The 19,966-nt window shown below is 37.8% G+C and overlaps 1 protein-coding gene across 1 annotated transcript; it reads left to right on the top strand.

The window, feature by feature from the left end:
• The first annotated feature begins 156 nt into the window (after positions 1 to 156).
• On the top strand, positions 157 to 16,373 carry ARL5B (ADP ribosylation factor like GTPase 5B). Its single transcript, XM_058805240.1, has 6 exons — positions 157 to 376; positions 7,952 to 8,012; positions 9,154 to 9,301; positions 10,943 to 11,026; positions 12,691 to 12,842; positions 14,724 to 16,373. Exons 1-6 carry the CDS (start codon positions 331 to 333, stop codon positions 14,770 to 14,772), a joined length of 540 nt encoding a protein of 179 aa, XP_058661223.1. The 5' UTR covers positions 157 to 330; the 3' UTR covers positions 14,773 to 16,373.
• Positions 16,374 to 19,966: the final 3,593 nt, after the last annotated feature.

Genomic DNA, 19,966 nt, shown 5'->3' with positions numbered 1-19,966 from the left:
GCTCCGTCCTCCCGAGCGTGCCGACCGCAGACCGCTCGGCTTTCCACCAGCCCCGGTGGAAAACTCGCGCCTGTCCCCTCAGACACGCCGCTGCCGCCGCCATGACGCCGCAGTGACGCGCGCGGGCCGCGCCGGGGGGCGGGGCCGTGCGGCCGTTGGCGGGGCGGGGCCGCGCCGCGTGCCCGCCCTCCCCTGAGCCTGCCCGCCCGCTCGGCGCTGCCGGGGCCGCTGCGGAGCCTCCGCTGAGGGAGACGGGAGAGTCGGCGCCGCTGCTGCCGCCTGGGTGAGCTCGGGGAGCCCCGGGCGCTCGGCGGGAAGCCGAGCCTAGGCATGGGCCTCATCTTCGCCAAGCTGTGGAGCCTCTTCGGTAGCCAAGGTGGGCGCGCGGGCCCGAAGCGGCGGCGGGGCGGGCGGCGAGTGGAGCCCGCGGGGCTGCGGGGCCCGCGGGCAGCCGTGGGGGCTCGGGGCCGGCTCCGCTCGCCAGGCTTCCCCTGAAGGCCCGCCCGGCCAAAAGTTGGGCTTTGCTTTGTGCAGCGCCCTGAGCGCTGGTGCCGCGGCGCCTCATGCTCCGGGTCGCTTTGTTTGAGTTCCCGAGATGGTCCCTCCTGTCCCCTCCTCCCCGGCCGCGTTAAACACCCAGCGTTAACCATCCGCGGTGGCCCGGGCTGCTGGGGCTGCGCTGCACCGTGACGGTCCCTCCGGGCTTCGCGAGACTGCTTTTTAAGTCGGGATCTGTTATTAAAATCGTGTTGTTTTAGTCTTTAATTAAAAGGAAAAGAACGACGCCAAACATGCGGGGCCCTTCGAGGTAAAGATCTGTTTGTGTTTTGGCAAAGATACTGGTAAATACAGTTAGTGACCCAAGAAAATCAGTTCTCCGGCCAAAAATAAAAAGGTCATAAGGGGATAGTATCGCTTTCCATGCTCTCCTGCCCAGTTCATCCAGCCCTGCAATCACAGCTCGTGTTCTAATCCAGAGCGCAGAATTTGGGTCTGCCACCACCTTCACCTCAGATGGTTATCATAAAAGTAGAAAATTATGGTTTATCTGTTAATTTATTTGATTTAATAATTTTGGTTTACCTAGCCAGCTTTGATTAGAAAATTAAATAGTAACATCATCTTGCCTGCTCCAAGCTCAAGGCCTCAAGGAAAAACAGTATAAACAATAAATTCATTAATTGTTCTCTCATCAGGTTTCCAAATGTGTACCTCATTTCCACTTTAAAGTTATTGAAAATGCAGATAAGCCTTTTTTTTTGCAATGCTCTGTTGCAAGTTTTTGGAGGCAGATACACCTGGTGTACTTTAATAGTTTTCTGCCTGTGATTGCACATAACTCAGTCTAATTCTGTACATACCAAAGCCTCAGTGTGTGTGCACATTAACATCTATGTATCAAACTGTCTTTCATGGGATGGGATTGGGATCCAGTCCCAGATCATTGATTTTTCTCATGCATACACCATCCTACCATGTAATTCCTGAAGTCTTCTGAATTTGTTGCTAATTTCTTATTTTCCTGAACTGTCAAACCTATTTGGCAAGATCCAATGTTTCCCCTATCCTCCAGAAAAATACTAAGTACCTTTTTTTTTATTTTCATCAAGTAGTGCAATCTGGATCTCCTTTTCTTCCATGAAGTATTCCAGAGACTCCAAAGAGATGTATAAGCAGGGAGATCACCAGATAACTGGTGGCATTTAGTACTTGCCTCTATAGTAGATTATGATGTCAGTATTTATCTTCAGAAAACACATTGTCTTGGTTATTGTATATTATTTCCTGGAAGAAAAGTTATTCTTCATTGTGAGTGACCCTGGCTGGGTGCCAGATGCCCACCAAAGCAGCTGTATGACCCCTCCTCAGCTGGACGGGGGGAGAGAAAATACAGCAAAATCTTCTGGGTTGAGATAAGGAAAGGGAGATACTGCTCACCAGTTCCCATCATGGGCAAAACAGACTCAATTTGTGAAATTAATAGAATTTATTACCAATCAAACCAGAACAGGTTAATGAGAAGTAAAACCAGATCTTCTGAACACCTGCTCCCCACTCGTCCCTCTTTTTTTTTCCCAGGATTAGCTTTATTTTTGGTTCTCTGCCATCTCCCTGCAGGAGGGAACAGGGAATGGGGGCTGTGGTCAGCTCATCACATATTGTCTCTGCCACTCTTTCTTCCTTATGAAGGGGACTGCATCCCCTGTTCCAGTGTGGCATCTCTCCCATGGGAGACAGTCCTCCATGGGCTTCTCCGATGTGTGTTCTTCCCAAGGTCTGCAATTCTTCACTAACTGTTCCAACACAAGTTCTTTGCACAAGTCCTTCAGGGAGACAGTCCTTCAGGGACAGGCCATTCCAGTCTGGATCCCCCCACAAGGTCACAAACCTGCCAGCAAACCTGTTCCAGAGTGGCCTTCTCTCCACAGCTCCACAGGTTGTTGCCAGGATCCTGCTCCAGGATCCAGCTGTGGGGTCACAGCTGCCTTTGGGATCTGCCTGCTCTACTGTGGCATCCCCTGTGGGCTGCAGGTGGATCTCTGCTCCCCCAGGGACCTCTGGCTGCAGGGCACAGCTGCCTCACCATGGGCTGTGGGTGCATCTCTGCTCCCTGTGCACCTCTGGCTGCAGGTGGATCTCTGCTCCCCCAGGGACCTCTGGCTGTAGGGACACAGCTGCCTCACCATGGGCTGTGTGTGGATCCCTGACACCTTTAGCACCTTCTCCCCTTCCTTCTGCCTCAACCTTGGAGTCAGCAGAGTTGTTTCTCTCACATATTCTCACTACTTTTTTCTATGTCCTTAGTTTCTCCTATGCAATAACTTTTTCTCATCTTAAATATCCCAGAGGCATTACACCTGTTGCTGGTGGCCTTGACTGGCATTGGCTGGATGCACATTGGAGAAGTTTCTAGGAGTTTCTCAGAAAGCAGTGTAGCTCTCTCCACTATCAAAATCTCATGTTGCAAATCTAATACATTCATATATTTAAATGGTTAATGAAATATTAGTGTCTCAGTTAAATAGATGAGGTAATATCATGAAATATTTACTCTTTGGCATTTATCCCAATAAGAGACTTTAGGGTGTGTCCCGATCCTGGTTTAGTGCTGGATTTGTCTTTTGTTTCGTTTTTGCTTTGGTTTGGGTTGGTTTTTTTGGTTTTTTTTTTGCTTCCTCTTCTTGGGGTATCACAGAAAAGAGAGTTTCTTTTCATGGCTAAAACTAAAATTTCATTGTAGAAAATTTGCTTCAAACATTAATTTTTGATCTGATGGGAAATTATTCTCCGTGTTCTCTAAATAATATCATTACTAATAATAAAGCATAGTAATATCTGAGTTGATTTTGGTTGCTCCTCTAATTACATCAAATCTTGATAGTTCCTTGTGGAATTCACAGGCTGTCCTGGGAAGTTGCTGTGTTGAGCAGACCAGCACAGTAACTTGCACACTGATTTTGGCTGTACAGAGGGAGTATTCCAAAGGTGCACATAGGGTCTGCTGTGTGAGGATCATGGGATCAGTTCTCATGGCCGGTGTGAGTTGTGTGATAACCTGCAGCACTTGGCAAAAGGAAAGGTGAAACTAAGGAAAGATTTGAAAGTTCCATCTGTGTTCTGTCAAGTAGAGCATGGAGGATGAGGTGTGCCTAAGTCTTTCAGCTCTCAATACATATTGTCTCATAATCAAGTGGTAATTGAACAATGTGAACTGAAATAGAGATACTTTTACTCATAAAATAAACAGTTGGCTTTAAAATAGACTTTTGTCATTTTTCTAGGTAACTTTCTAATGGCTTTGTGATATTTTTTCCTTGTCTTTGAACTTGACAAAAAAAAAATTACTCAAGAATTGTTTTATTTAAAATACCATTCTCTGCAGCCATTTAAAGTCTAGTTGCTAAATTACATAAGTTCAGTTGAATTTACTTCTGGTAACTTACTTTCAGAAGTTTTAAAAAAATCAGACTCCAGAAATAACCTGCTGAAGCTCCAAAAATGCTGAAGCTATGATTCAGTAGTCAAGTGGCACATTCTTCTGAGCAACATGTAGTAGTGTGGATAGATGGTGGAGCCATTAAGTTAGTGCCTGTGTTAATGCATGTCTGAGTAAAACTTGCTTGACTTATTTCAGCAGTATTACCAAGATAGCTCTTAATTAAACTGTGGGTTAAAATAGAAGTGAATGTCAGCAACCCTGATAAAGATAAATGACTGTTATCAAGACCTTATTTTTTTAATGTGGTATATAGAGAAGCTCACAAATCTGGGGTTTACTTATTTTTGGAATGGTAATTATCCAGCATCTTACAGGTTGCTCTGAATAATTGCTACAGTTATTAAAAAGTTGCTTTAAGAAAAGTAATGGTAAGCTCTAATTCAAGATGATTGAACTTCTGTAACTCCACCGTTTATTTCACCTAGCCTTAGTGGCAGTTCCCAGTCAGGTTAGGAGAAACCATTATCTGGAAAATCAAATGGTTTTTGGTTCCTCTGATTACTAAAAGTTATTGACAGCTTCTCTGCTTCCTTGTAATCAAATCTGGGGATACAAATGTATTTTAGCAGTTCTTTTGTGCTTAAGAGAAGACTCTAAATTAGCTGTTAGTGTGCAGAATGAGTCTTTGTGTTGAAACCTTTTTGACCTCCAGAATTATGCTATTCCTCCTGCCTTCTTTCTAGCAAACTTCTGTCTGCATTCTGTCTTCAACTCTGAGGCCTCCAAGGCTGTTGCTCTTTGGAACCAGATGAGCATTTTGTTTCACAGCTTGAAAGCTCTTGGTACTCATTCAGTAGTCATTTCTTCCAAATATGTTAGAAGTCTCATCACTAAAGTATTTAGAATTTTTTTTGTTTTTATCTTTTGCAAAGTAGAGAAAAAGGCATGTTGGGAGAATTGAATCTTCAGTTTTGGGCTCTTGTATCATAGAGAAATATAGATGAGTAAGGAAGAAAAGAGCATATTATGTCTTACTTCTAAGATCTGCCAGAAGATAATCTTCACTGTTCTGTGTTTTTGTAATACTAAACTGCCACAGATTTTTTAAACCATATTACATATCAATTTTTTTAAACAGTGTGCTAGAAATGGTTGATGAAATCAAGAAGTCCTTGGATTCTTTTAAGGAGTAGACTAATACTGTCTTTTCTTTTTTTCCCCTGCATATGCCTACTTCTTCTACTTTCCCCATCTTCCTTCCCTTTTCCTACGCGATTAATAAAGACTCTTCTGCTCTCTCAACTTTGTTATGGATTTTCTTCTTCTTTTGCCAAGAACGTGGTGGACTGGGAAGATATTCATAAATACAACCTAAACTGAGTTTGAATACCAGCCAGTGAAAGGGAGAAACTTGGGTTAGTCTGTAAGTACAGAACACAAATCACTGCCTATGATTTACCCAGTAATTGTCCTTCCTCCTAAATGTGGCATCTGTCTTCTAGTTACTCTTGTAAACAAGTAGCTGTCATGCTAAAATTCTGTTCTGTCTTAGTTTGGTAGTTTTTAAGCTCACATGTTTTTCCTCTAATGGACATCTATGTGTGAATTTTTTGTTTTCATCAAACTAGACAGAAATTCAACTTTTGACTATGTTTGTAAGTGAAGAGTTTCCATTACTGTAGTTCTGGAATCTGTTACTTCTATGAAATACCCATGATTTCATTTTACCATTTTCATGCCAAGATCACTATTGATTAACACTTGTGTGCCTGTTTATTGTTTGTGCTTATTCAATCACTCTATGAAACACCATCTGACTATGAAGTAACACAGATAAGCTGTGCCTTTTTTCCCAGTTAGTGTTGGACCATTCACACTTCAGTGGCTTTCAAAAGCAGCCATCTCAATGGAGTTTTTTTCTTCATGACTTAGTGTGATGTTGTATCATCCAACACTCCAGTCATTCACGCCTAAGATAACGTGTTCTGATAGGAAGATGAGAGAGCAGTGTAATGCCTGACTGGAATTTCTTTTCTTTCTTGAAAATAACTTAAACAGAATGCTGCAAAAGTAGAATCATCTTCCTGGCAATAGTTGACAACATGTTTAGTTTGAGGGCATTTCTGTGTTTGGACCTTTGGAAGCTCTCTACATTTAATTTTTTTTGAAGGAGAGATGGACAGTAAAGCTACTAGGCATGATTTATTAGCCTTGAAAGTAGAGAGAATTTCATACTATTTATGTATTGGGAAAGGCTATTAATTACTGATGCTGCTGTTAGTGGGGCTAAAAGTACTCCTCCATTTACAGTCAAGAAATGTTCTTTTCTTAGCATGTGTTTACAGGATGCAGTAGTAGGGGAACTGGCACAGGGAAATACATTTTACCATCTGTTATGATCCTATTGCACAGCAAAACTTACAAAAGTTCCAAACAAGAAAATATTTTATTCCAGTAATATTCAGTATTAAAAGACCTAGATTACTATATATAAATAGATTTTTAACCAAAATGCTTCAATTTTTCCTTAAACCACATACTTTTGGGAGAAAAAAAATAATTTGATACTTTCAATAGATCTTCTGATCTACTAACTTGTTTGATCCTGTGGATCAAGTGTGGTATTTTGTAGGAAATCTTTAAACTGTGAACCACGTTTTGCTTTGAAATAAGTGCCCTAGAATTGTAAATATTATCTCTTTAAAAGTGAGCTTGTTCACAGAGTTTTTATGTATCCATTTGCAAATTTTTCACTCTCAAGTAGTTTGCTTATTTTTGTCAGTAATTGGATCAGTATGCTGTAGCTTCACACCTGTAGCAAAAGAAGCACCATTCTAAGTGGCTGTGATACTGGATTGGAAATTCTAAGAGGAATTATTTACAGAGGAGCATATGAATTCTGGAGGACTGTTTTACTGATTTTGTTTGTTTGGTTGATTTCTGTTTTGTCTCCCCTGTGCCTGGAAACAAACAGTATTGCTGCAATTGCAATATCGCTGTTTTGTATGTTGGACTTTACAGCAGGGTGGGGCAGATGATTTCTCCTTTCTGCTCAGCACTGATGAGGCCTCACCTGCAGTGAGTGTGTCCAGTGTCCAGTTCTGGGCTCCTCAGTACAAGAGAGTCGTGGACGTTCTGGGGAGAGTCCAGTGATGGGCTGCAGGGGTGACGAGGAACTGGAGCATCTCACATATGAGAAAAGGAGGTGCAAAGAGGGCAGAGCCAGACTTGTCTTAGTGGTGCCCAATCACAGGACCGGGCAGTGGGCACAAACTGAAACACACAAGTTCCCTCTGAACATCAGAAAACACTTTTTCACTGTGAGGGTGACTGAGCAATAACCCAGGCTGTCCAGGGAGGCTGTGGAGTTTCCATCTTGGATACATTAAAAACCCCTCTGGACATGGTCCTAGGCCACTGGCTCTGTGGGCCTGGTTCAGCAAAGAGGTTCAACCAAATGAGCTCCAGAAGTGTCTTCCAGCCTTGACCATTTATCATTCTGTGACTTCTCAGTTCAAAAGTTGCAAAATTAGAATCTGTGGCCTATTCAAAATACAGTTTCCTCTTAGATTTTACTGTGTGAATAATGATGGTACCTTAATAAATGATTATTGATCATTGAATGTTGGGGTAATACCTTTTGCAGTCTTTGGATAGTGCCGGTGTTTTTAGCATGATACACTGCTATGGATTATATTTTTTTTATTGTACTTTTCTTTCTAAAACTAGATGTTGTAGATGAAGTAATCATTAGTAACCATACCTTTATTAGATTTCCAGTGCTGGCTTTTCCTGAGACTGGGGTCTCAAGTGAAGATGGGGCTTTGTTTGGTGTTTTTTCTGTCCTGAAGTCACCACTAATCTGTGTAAGGTGTTGATATAAAAGAAATAAGCAGTTGCATTCTTCAGTAAGGGAGAGTGATTAACCAGAATTATAATTATTGCTGTTTCATTAATTTATTTTTGTCTTCTTCTTTTTTCTTTTTTTAATTTTTTTTTTTTAATATGCAGAGCACAAAGTAATCATAGTGGGACTTGATAATGCTGGAAAGACTACTATTCTTTACCAGTTGTAAGTATATGAACTAATTGTTTTTCTGTTTGCATTTTTTTACTTGTCACTGTTTAATCTTTGAAAATTCAGCTTTGTAACCTGGAGTAATCTCTGGGGTTCTAGATCACAATTTGTACATTCATGGAATGAGTTGCTCTAAACAGGGTAAATGTTTAAAGGATAAGTGAAGGAACTGCTGTGCTGTAAAATTGAACTATAAATTGACAACAAATTTCTACATCTGAGCACAAAATGAACTGCAATTTTTTTCCCATGAAAGCCTGTCTGAATTTGTATTCATAAAATAATCCTGTCCCAGTAACTGCAGAAAAGAACATGATTTTTAAATTAATGGAAATTCCAGCCATGCTTCAAAAATCTGAAAAGGTTTCCAAATGTTTCTCAATTCCAGTGTCTAAAATTTGTGATAGAGAATTCCTAAAAATAATATTTCAGCTTTCCCAGGTCCTACCTTACTCATTTTCTATAGCATCATTGCACCCAAATCTTGGCAGCATTACAAGAATATCCATAATAAATTCAAGAGTTTGTCAGGGGCATAATTACTATTGTAATTGTGGAAAAGGATGAGAGTATAGATAAATTAATATCCTTATATTTGGATAGCAAAGCAGCATAGTATGCTTTCCAAAACATCTTTCTGTATGTGAACATTTTGAGCAAGCTTAAAGGAAGAACTGAGAAATGTTCAGCTATGTAACCAAACAGTCCTTTGAGATTTAATATCTAGTTATCTAGAGCACCAAATAGAGTGCTTTGATAAAATTATATTCTGATTTTTATTTTGCACAGTTTAGTGGTTGTCTGTTTGGTATCTTTAGAATGGCAGCTCCTGCTTTAAAACAAATGCATTTTAAGTGTCTGTTAATGCCCTTTAGAAAGACAGTCCTCCTATAACACTTAACCATTTTTATGCCTTTTATGTACTTATTTTTCCTTGCTGATTTCTTTAAGCATGACTATAGTCATTGCTTTCTAAATTTCAAATGTATAGCTTTTTTAAATATGCCTGATTTTTGAATATTTTTTGTCAGTTACAGATATTTACTTTTCTAAAAAAAAATTCTTATAACTGAACTCTAACAAGCCTTGTGGATTTTGCTGAGTGGTCTTTATGGTGTGATATTGTTTCCTTTAGCTTAATGAATGAAGTGGTTCATACTTCTCCAACCATAGGAAGCAATGTAGAAGAAATAGTGGTGAAAAACACTCATTTCTTAATGTGGGATATTGGAGGACAAGAATCATTACGGTCGTCGTGGAATACCTATTATTCAAACACAGAGGTATGAGAAGATGCTTTGAAATCTGCAAATATGTTTGTTTGAAATTATATTTAATTATTTATTAGGAGTATTTGTAGACTTTTGTAGAGATTGCAGCTGTATTGTTTTTACATTCTAATGAGGGAGAATAAATTCAAAAAGTGTGAGGTATCTCTGGTATGCAGTGATTTTTCTGGTAATATTTGAAGTATTTTTTTCTATATACTTTATTGTAGTGTTATTTGATCCCTGCTATAAACTGTGAAGTTAGATTTTTCCTTGGCAATCAAATTATAATGAAATGTGTTTTAGATCAGATTTTTTTGCTTGCTTTTTTTAAGTCAATTAAAAAGAAAACTTTGAAATGTAACTTGGAAATTTTGTGATGATTTGCAGTGGTCAACTGTACTTCTGTACATCCAGTCTGAAATGGTTTTGAAATAATGATAATTAGGAGGAAATGAGGAATGAAGGAATAAGGAATAAAGGAATGAAACTTTCTCTAAGCCTAGGCAGCGTTATTTAAACAGCTCATCAGCTCATAGCTTTTATCCAGAGGAGGAAGGAAAGTCTTGCTGTGCACTACTCGTGAGGTACTGGCAGAGCTGCTGTTGCTGGAAAGGTTGGAGAGGAATTCAGCAACAGTTGATTTGTGGGGTTTGTTTTTTTGTGACAGTCTTTTTGAGGCCAAGAGGTTATCAATACAAAAAGGCACATATAATCACTGAGGACTCTTTTTGAGACATCTACACTGATGTAAAATATTCTAAACTTCATTTCTTACCATTTCTACTAGAAGTAGAGACCTCTTGTAGATATTATTCATTGTATAAGTATTCCATCCTCCTGTAAAATTAGGTTTTTTATCTCTTCCTTTTTCTATATCTTTTCCTATGCTCTTGAAGAGAGGTGAAATCAGTGATCCGTCCTAGATCTACTGTAAGCCTGATAATGACATCTCAACCTTCATCTCTAGTATTTTAGACTAATTTTTTATGTTATCTGGAAAAGTGCAGCTACACCTAAGAAACATGTGAAGATAAAGAGACTTCTACCAGTATTATCTGGTATAGAGCAATAAGTTCTTGACATTTATCCCTTGAGTATCTGGTTTTGGAATTTGGAGAGATGCATATTTTATTTTTCTGATACTTTTGGGATGTTCTTCATATTCTATCTAGCAAGTGTTTGAAATCCAGTGCCTTGTAGTACTTGGAAAGAACTTTCCCTTTACTTAGAAGCTTTGTCTGCTGGAAGCAGTTGAGGAAGAAAAGAGATCTGTTTACTATGCTAATCCTAGCCTCCCTCATATGAATTAATTCTATTACTGTTCCACCTCATCTGCTAGGCATCTCAAAGTCACAGCAGCATTAAATTGACTCAGGTTTTCATACTTTGTGGTCATTTTTAGTGGCTAATGAATCACTTTAATTTTATAAGGCAAAGTGATTTGGAGAATATGTTGGAGAATTATAGCAGTGATTTCTAATTCTCCCTTTTTACTACTCTCTTTCCTCTCTTTTGTCACTTTCTCTTTTCTGGTGTCCTCTGAAAGTGTCTGTCTCTTCTGTAGGAAGACTAGTGGTAGTGGTCTCTTGAAATTGTGCTTTCTGTAATTTGTAGTTTGTATTTACATATTATACTGTTGGTGTTTTTCCCTAGTTCATCATTCTCGTTGTTGACAGCATTGATAGAGAGCGACTTTCTATTACAAAAGAAGAACTTTATAGAATGCTGGCTCATGAGGTATGGTCTGGAGTTGGGATAATAGTTTTGTTGAGAACAGTTAAATAATGTTTCATGTTTCCTTTGTTAATAAAAATAATGCCATCAGAAAAAAAAATTGAGAATAAGTGTGCATTCATGTTGATCACATTTTAAAACCATGTAAGTTATAAATAAGGAGAAAAATTATTATGAAGCACTCTTCTAATAGGACTTGCTTGATTGTAATCAAATCAGTCTTTACTTTGCAAATTTTGAACTTATAAAATGTTATGATTCATATTAATGTAACTGGGTATTGTTGTCCTTTACCACTCCCTAGTTCAGTTAAATGGCTGAAATTTCAAGAAACTTTTTTTTAAGTTTTTATTTTAGAGAAATGAAATTGCCTACTTTTTTTTCTTTGTTCTAATTCTGTTCCTTAAAATTAAGGAGTATATATCATACTATGGGAAAATTAATTTCAGTTCAATTTCCTTCAGAATTATTTGTTTGTATTTTTATTATTTGTTGTCCTAGGGACTTGAGTCAATTCACTCAAACGTCCTAAATTAACTTGTATGTTGCTGAGGTAAAATATGTTAAAACCTTTTGTGATCACTCTGAAGCTGAATTGAGGTTGTTTTAAATCTAAATATTCTCCTTCATTTTTGAAAGAAAAGGATTTAGTACACTGCAATTAGTCCTGTTGAGTTAACTTCTCTGAGAGACTTGTGTTTCACATAAGTGAGTTTTTGCTTTGCAATTTAATGTTAGTTGTAGTTTGGATCTAATAGTAAGGAGGAAATTCACTACCAAAAAAGGTGGGAAAATTACTTCTTGTGCTGAAGTTTTCCCATGTAGTTTTTTGGTTTCCAGTCTCAAAGTCTACAAGAAATTGTGATCTACCATCTCTTGAAATCAGTTGGTAGGCCTAGACTGGGCTACTTGTAGGGTTGAATTTTCAGCTGTAGATCATAAAGCTTTGTTGTTTTCTGGGTTTTTTTCTCTTGGTGGAAAAATACTCTCAAAATTTAACATGCATTGAAGTGTATTGAACACTTTTAGTTGCAACTGTCAGCTTCCTGAGTATTAGATTTGTTTACCCTAATTCTCTTTTAGAGCCATACGTTCTAGTTCTTGTCTGTTTTGAATGCTAAATTCCATGCTGAAACAAAACTATTTTAATTAGTTATTAAAGCTGATGCAGCATTATTAAAACTCCCTTTTTGTAACACTAGGGTTAAACTTTTAGGAATTTGGAAAGTTTTCTTAAATTATTACTGCTTTAATCAATACAGAACTTCTTTAATGAAGTTGAAGGAATTTCAAGGGACTGGTATCTAGCAGGCTTTTCTATTTGAATAGTGTTTATTGTATTGTATAGGACTTGCAGTACTTAACCAGAAATAATTCTGCTGGCTGAGTGGTTTGAAGCATTATAAAATGTATTTTGACAAGACTTTCATTATTATGTATGAACATGTGGTCAACACCAAACAATTTGATTCTCTGTGGTGGTGAACACTTCTGAATAACTTAGTTTTTTAGCCTTACTGTAACAAATATTTCGTGTAGTAAGACAGTTAAAACTCCATGCTCCAGTGTAATTGTTGATTAGCTTGGATACAGTCCTTTTAACAAATGAAGTTAGCACAGTAGCCTTTTAGCTCTGTGTGGTAACTGAGTCCTCTGAATGGTTCCAGGATTTACGGAAGGCTGCGGTTCTGATCTTTGCGAACAAGCAGGACATGAAAGGCTGCATGACGGCTGCCGAGATATCCGCGTACCTCACCCTCAGCTCCATAAAGGATCACCCCTGGCACATCCAGTCCTGCTGTGCTCTGACAGGAGAGGGGTAAGTGCTTACTGCTTACTATGGCAATTCCTGGTCCTGCTGACACCAAAGTGCATTTTTTGAAAGTTCTGAACTTTGCTGTCAGAGGGACACTTTGAATTTTTCGTATTTGAGCCTTGTGGGTTTTTTCGTAGCTCATGCTCCAAATTCATATGAGTGTCTTCCTTTTGTTGTTGAAAACTCCAAACCAAAAACCGAACACCACCCCTCCACCTAAGTATGTAGCTGTTGACATAACTGTCTACTTTCTGTGTGCTACTCTCTTACTCTTGTGTGTCTTTCTGTATTTCAAGAAATTTGCTACTGTTCTCTTCCTTTATATTCTAAGCTACAGAAAGCTTCTAAGCTGGGAGGTTGAGGTGTTCAGGGTTTTTTTGGTTGGCTTTTTTGATTAGCATTGAAACATAGTTTTTGATGAGAAGTTACATAGATCTGTCATAAAACAAATTTTTTACCAGTATGAAACTTGGTTTATATCTAGCTAATGTAGCTAATTTTGAAATTTGCATACCTTATGTTAACAATTACTAAAACGGAATGCTCGGCTAGCCTTAGATCCTTAGTCTGTAAATATAAAAAAACCAAAAATTTTGATATCTTCTAACAAGTTGGATAATGTCTTCCTTGTGTGGTGTGAAGTGTACTGATTTTTCTTCTTGGCTTTTAAAGCAGTTTTGTAATATGTGGTATTTAGGGGTTTTTTTAGCTGTATTGTACAACCTTTACAATACTGTGGTCTTGTGACATCAAAAATAGTGAATCCAACTGGGTATTTAGGAAGGGAGAGCAACTACCTCACTTTCTAGGATGAAGTATTTAATGTCATGGAGATGTCTTGTAGAGTGAATGGTGGCATTAACTTCCCTGGGGTGGAAGGTGTAAGTGAGAACAAAGTGGGGGGTTTTTTATGGGGTGGTTGTATTATTTTGTTCTAAAAGCTAACTACTTTCCTTCTACCAGTTTTGCTAAAGTCACGTTTAAGTACACAGTTTATGGACTAAGTAAGATACTCAACCAAGTTGACATTTGAAGGAAAATAATAATTAATAAACATGAGGTTTAGTTTAGAAACAGTGGCCATCCTAGGCTGCTTCTTTTGTATTGTAAAAAAAAAGCAATGAATATTTAGAATGCTTTAAACTATGACAGTAGTGAAATGAACTTAGAATAAAACATTCCCAGAGTTAGATAGCTGAGCTGAGTCTTCCTTGGGAAAATCTGACAAGAATCTGGGAGGGATCAACCTGGTGTGAGTGAAGCTAGCATTCTTGGATAGCTAAACACTGATTTACTGGACAGAGTTAAAGCTCAAAAGGGTATAAATTAGGTAACTAGATCCCTGGGAAATAAAGGGAAAGTCTATCTTCTAAAATGGAAGACTTTTAAATAGAGATGCAAATTGGGTTAGGAAGCAGATTAGATCCCATGCAGGCTTGGTATTCAATATAAACACACTTTTAATTTTGTAATGTAATTTTGATATACTGTCTTTTCATGAAACAATTCAGTCTAGATAACCCGCCCTTTTTCTTTTAATATTAGTATGTAAAGGTCTAGCTTTCTGTAGAGCGAGAAAAACTTTTTTCTTTTCATGTACTTGCAAGTAAGCATTTAAGGATATTGTCTTGTAGGTTTACAAGGAGAAAGAAATTTGAAGTACTGCCAAGCTTCAATAATTTAGAATGCTTGATCATTTTCATGTGGCCAAAGCCTAAGTAAACTTAAGCTTAAAACACTGGTTACTCTCTTCAGCTTTCAATCCCATTTCCAGTTGATTTAATTTATTTTAAGTAGTTGTTTTTTCACCTAAAAACAAGTAGAAAATACCTTCAAGATGCTGGAATAGAACTTGTACCAAGTATAACATCTCTTATATTTCAGATTATGCCAAGGCTTGGAGTGGATGACCTCCCGTATTGGAGTGAGATAGTTTTTTTTTTTTGCCTTTTTTTCTTTTTTTTTTTGTTATTCCTCCAGAAGAAGAGACTTCTATTTATCCTGTGAACATGTACATTTTTCTGTACTTTTGGCTGCTGAGGCAGTGATCAATGTTTAATTTATATCTGCCAACCTCTAAGCTGTGCTTGAATCAAGCGCAGTTGAACTGAAACACAAAAGTATTTTCTTAACTTTTTTTAATACACTAATCTTCAACTGGATGAACATATGTGAATCTGTTTTTAAGCATTGAAATTCCTCTGAATATGAATTCTAACTTTTTCAATGATAGCTTTTTAAAATCTCTTTTGTCATTGTCAATATTTCATATTTCCTCTTTCTAAATAGTTGTATAACTTACTAACATAAAGGAGCACATTTTATTTAATAATTAAAAGTAGTGTTTAGGTTAACTTTACTCTGCCATAGCTTTAACCTCAAAGGATAACCATATCTCCAGCTGGACTTCCTGGAATATTAGTAGAGTTCTAGTCAGCACGAGAATTAATAGTTATGAATGCAAATTTTTAAGTGCTTAATGAACTAGTTAAAGTTAATATTGTGATGGCTTTCAATCTGATATACAATGGAACTTCTGCCTTAAAAATCTGTTTCAGTCTCAGTTTCTCTGGTAGGTAGTTCTAGAACATTCTTACAGTCTTCTACTTGAAGGTACATCTCTGTACAGTGCATAAAAATATTATTACTAAATGCTGGTGTAGTCATTTAGAACTTGAATAACTTTTCAAAGATAAATGGGTAATTAAATTTGGAATCACAGCAGCCAGTGTTATGTGTAGACTTTCTATATTGTTAAAATTTTAAACTCTATATATGTGAGCCTTCCTCACCTTTTAGTGAGAGTGCTGTTTTCTAAATTAATACAAAATCAAAAGGGAAGCCAGATCTATAAACAAAACAAAACCATGGTGCTGTATCTGTAGACTTTGGAGTGAAGCTAATCTTGACATTTATTTATCTACTATCATACATGTTTTCGGATTCTGTTACAGAGAAATTATTTTGCCTTCATTTTTGTTTTTGGTCTTATTTGCACAAGCAGAGAACTTTTGACAGTGTTTGAGTTAGATTCCTTCACCTGAAATTTGAAAAACAGGTGGTGAAAGAGTGGACCCAGTAACTGTTAATTCAATTTGAAGGGAATTAAGTTAAATCTAAAGATAATCTAAAGATACGGAGTTAATTGAGAACATGAAGCATCACATAAACCTAACTACCAGTCCCCCCAAAAACCCCACATGAGGATTACAAAAAACCAACAAATCAAAACCAATAGTGGACACCCCGTTCCTAGCAAGGTCCCAGCAGCAGTCAGGTACCCAGCCTATCTAAATGCTTGGCAGGTTTCCAGAAGCACCATTCTCCACTTCTGCATGCCTAAAAGCCACATGGAGTTTGGTTACCTGAACTGTTTTGCAAACTGACTGTAGGCTTTTGATGACAAAATGTTTCTGTTTAATCTTGTTTTGAAAATTTAAGAACACTGAGTTTTCTTTAATAAAATTTTAAGCTTTGTAAATTTCAATTTGCTTCCATTTTATTTAAATAAAACTTAATGAAATGTTAAAAGTATCAGTAAATATATTGTTATAAGTGTTGGAAAGACTGAATACATGTGAAAACAGTGATTGGTTGAATGAAGTTGTGTATTATTGCCAGTTAGAAAAAGTCATATTTAGGACTACATTGAGTGTCAAGTCAAAATGTTCAGAAAATAATTAAAGTCAGCGAAAAGTAGTGTATAAAGAAAAAAGATGAATGCAAGGCAAGGTTAAAATCCAATATTAAAGCTGCTTGCTGTGTTGTTCAGCTGATTTAATGTGTGAAAATAAGATTTGTTTTGCTCTTAGGGAAGCAAATTATAAAGGAAAAAAATAAAATGATAGTATGAATGATGTTTCTTGTTTGGTAACTTAAAAATAAACCTGAAAATAAATTTAAATTGCAAACTGAAATTACATCATTCAGAATGTAGTCCTGAATACTTAAAGAGAGCACTAGCTGGTTTTATTGTGCTTTGATTGTTTTGTTTTTTTTTTAAGAAGTATGATTTTTGTATTTAATGCTTTCTAGCTAAAACCATTTGTAAATCTATAGTTTGATTACTAAATACAGTCTTACCTGAGGTAATGCATATAGCTTTGATGAGGAGGAAATGGTCTGGCTATAGACATTATAATATCAGAATAATGGATGTTTTTATTTCTTAGCACTCAAGACCTTTGAGTATCTTTACAGAATAAAGCATTCCTAACAAATGCTATGATTTTTATCACCTAACAAGTTCATTTTCTGCAACTGTTTTCCGTTGATAATACTGGTTTGTTCACAGCACTACTGCTATGTTTTTTTGGGTTTTTTTTTTTTTTTTTACTATTATTATTTTTTGGGGGGAAAACACCTTGGTATGGAATTTTGGGGGCCCTATTTGCAATAACTTTGGAGTCTGTTAAACTAAAAGTGATTTGATCATAATTTTTAAGGGTTGCCTTCGAATGACTACTGTGTGTGTCTTTGCATTGCCAAATACCACATTATGTTTGCTAATTTAAATGTAGTAAATATCTTGCAGTAGTTTTGCACTTTAAAAGTATTCTGTGTTTAATATGCTCTTCACAAAGAACAATGTTAATCACCCTAAGTTCAAGAATTTATGGTGTCTGTCCTATGCACATTTATGTTGTACTGCTCTAAATTGGTTGGCACATGGCTTTTTATTTGTTTATGTTTTTTTACTTTTTATCTAGGTGACAAAGAGGTTCAGGATCCCCAAAGCAGGGATTCTTTCCAGATCTTTAAACACACTGCATGCAGTAAGGTGAAGAGGACTTGGGCACAGCTGCTCAAAATATTTGTCATCAAAATAAAATTGAGTTGTTCTGTGAATTTGGATGGGGTTTTTGTTAGTGAGTACTCTGGTGAAGAGGTATTGTAGCAATGTGGCCTTGTCACTTTCATTTCATCTCCAGTCTGTTCTCTGGGGCAGAATGGGGGCCTACATCATGTGCAGCTGTAGCCAGTTCACAGAACATCTTGGCTGGACACCTGCTTCCTTTCATCTCGGAGAAGCTCCAGCTTTGATCCTAAAGATCACATCATTTCAGCCATGGGAAGTGTGGGTCTTTGTTTGTTTTAGGGGAAGAGTGTTTGTTTTAGTGGACTGTTCCCTTCCACGGCAAGAACAAAACAAATCCAAACAAAAGACTGGGAAAAAACTTGTATGTGCATTTGTGTGTGCATTTGGCTATACTTAGCATTTAGCTGAGTTTGCTCTTTCCTTTTGTAGAGTCTGCTTTGTGAAAGGGCCCAGAAGGCAACAATGAGGAGAGTAGGTTGAGAAAAACCTGGCCGTGATGCCAATGCTAGCAGTAGAAACTGGCATCTTGGAACAACCTTCAACTTTTTCTAAAATTACCTTGATGATCTTTCAGCATTGAGTGGTTCTATGTTTTCCTTCTGAGGGGACAGTCCAGTAGAAAAGCTGCACGCTGTCCACACAGTGTGTGTGCCTGCCCTGCAGGCAAGAGAGGGGGCTTTATCCTAGGTTTGTTTCTTGCTAGGTGTGCTACTCTTCATTTCTGTTTTGCTGGGTAGAGATATTTCATTTCATACAGAAAGTTTTCCTGGATGTAACTGAAGACATCGTTCCAGTTGCACACCAGTTTGTGTCCCCTAGATGGCAGGAAAGGACCAGTTTAACAGTGCCTTACCTGCTTTAGCTTGTGTTCTGCATCTATCTGAAAGACTTCTAAAATGCCTTGATAAATGAAGAAGCTGTCTACCATTACCTGAACCACGGGGATCACGCATAGATCAAATGGAGACAGCATAAGGAAGAAGCAGCTTGAATCACATCTCCGGTGGGAAGAAAGTTTACAATGAGGTTTTAAAAAATTTGAAACTGTTCTATAGCTTAAAGGCATTTTGTCTTAATTCTTTATGGTTAGAATTATATTCCAAACCTTCTATTGTTGTTGCAACTGAAAATGTAGACAACAAAAAGAATGAATACAATTCCCAGCATGTTTCATTTTAATAATAACATCTGTCTGTTGCCTGTGACAGGCTTGATTTTTTTTGAACTTTGATTGGTGACAGTTGCTCCTGTAGTGCTCTGTTGCACTACTACTCCTCAGAAATTGCAAGGATCTGGAACATTTGAGCTGTCATCTTGCAGTGTGTTTAGCTATGATGATGATTTGTAGTCTTTACTATATACTACTGCATATGAAAGCTAAATTCAAGTAAAATAGTAGCTCTGTTGCAAGATTTAGATCATTTTTAGTGTAAGTGGTGGTCAAAATAGCAGCCCTTGCCGAGGGCAGTACCACCAGCAGGTTTTCATTGCCCATGTTTCTTGTGCAGTGATAAAATGTATCACATTTCTCATATTTGTGTATTTCTCTTTATGCAGTCTTTTTAAAAGTTATAACTACTTTAAAAGTTATAACAATATGCACAAGAATATTGCCTAATAATTTGCACTTCATTTTTATGTCCACATTGAAAGTTACTCCTGGCCAATCTGCATTACAGGTGGAAATGACTTGTGTGGTCTCAAAGGACTCATCTTCCATACTGAGCAAGAAAAGAAGTGGTGAAAAGTGTTGGGCCATCTCAGGAGGGAGTGAAGTATATAAGATCATAATTTCATGTCTTTTCTAAGCATATTCTGTATTGAAGCAATGAAAAAGAACTTCTTGAAACTCACTATCTGTTTTGGCAGCTCAACATTTACAACTTGAAGCAAAAGTTAACCTGTATGTACAAGTTGTACCTAAGAGTTTAGTTGGAAAGTCTTTAGGCATCTGGTGGGCCAGGTGGGAGCAGTCATGACCTAGCTTAGCTGTGCTCCAGGTCTGTAGGTTGAGATCCCATTTTGTCTCCAAAGCCACTCAGATGGATGTACTGGCACAGCATTCAGGATTTAAGCATGTTTTCCAAGAAAGCTGACCTGCAGATGCCCACACTCTGAATGTGTGGGTACTTCTTGTGTGTGGGTTGTTCAGCCCACAGAAGCCATCTCCAGAGCCCTATGCAGAGGCTTCCGTGCTCTGCAGTGCACTTGCTGCATCCACAAAGAATGAGGTGGATCTGCCTCCAGAGATGAATTCAGTTTCACTTCACTCCTCTCCTGAAATGACCATGAAGTCTCTGGAAGTTGA

Source organism: Ammospiza caudacuta, chromosome 1 (assembly GCF_027887145.1).
Source record: "Ammospiza caudacuta isolate bAmmCau1 chromosome 1, bAmmCau1.pri, whole genome shotgun sequence".
NCBI lineage: Eukaryota > Metazoa > Chordata > Aves > Passeriformes > Passerellidae > Ammospiza > Ammospiza caudacuta.
Note: the sequence above shows the minus strand (reverse complement) of the source record. Positions and strands in the feature narration are given on the sequence as shown.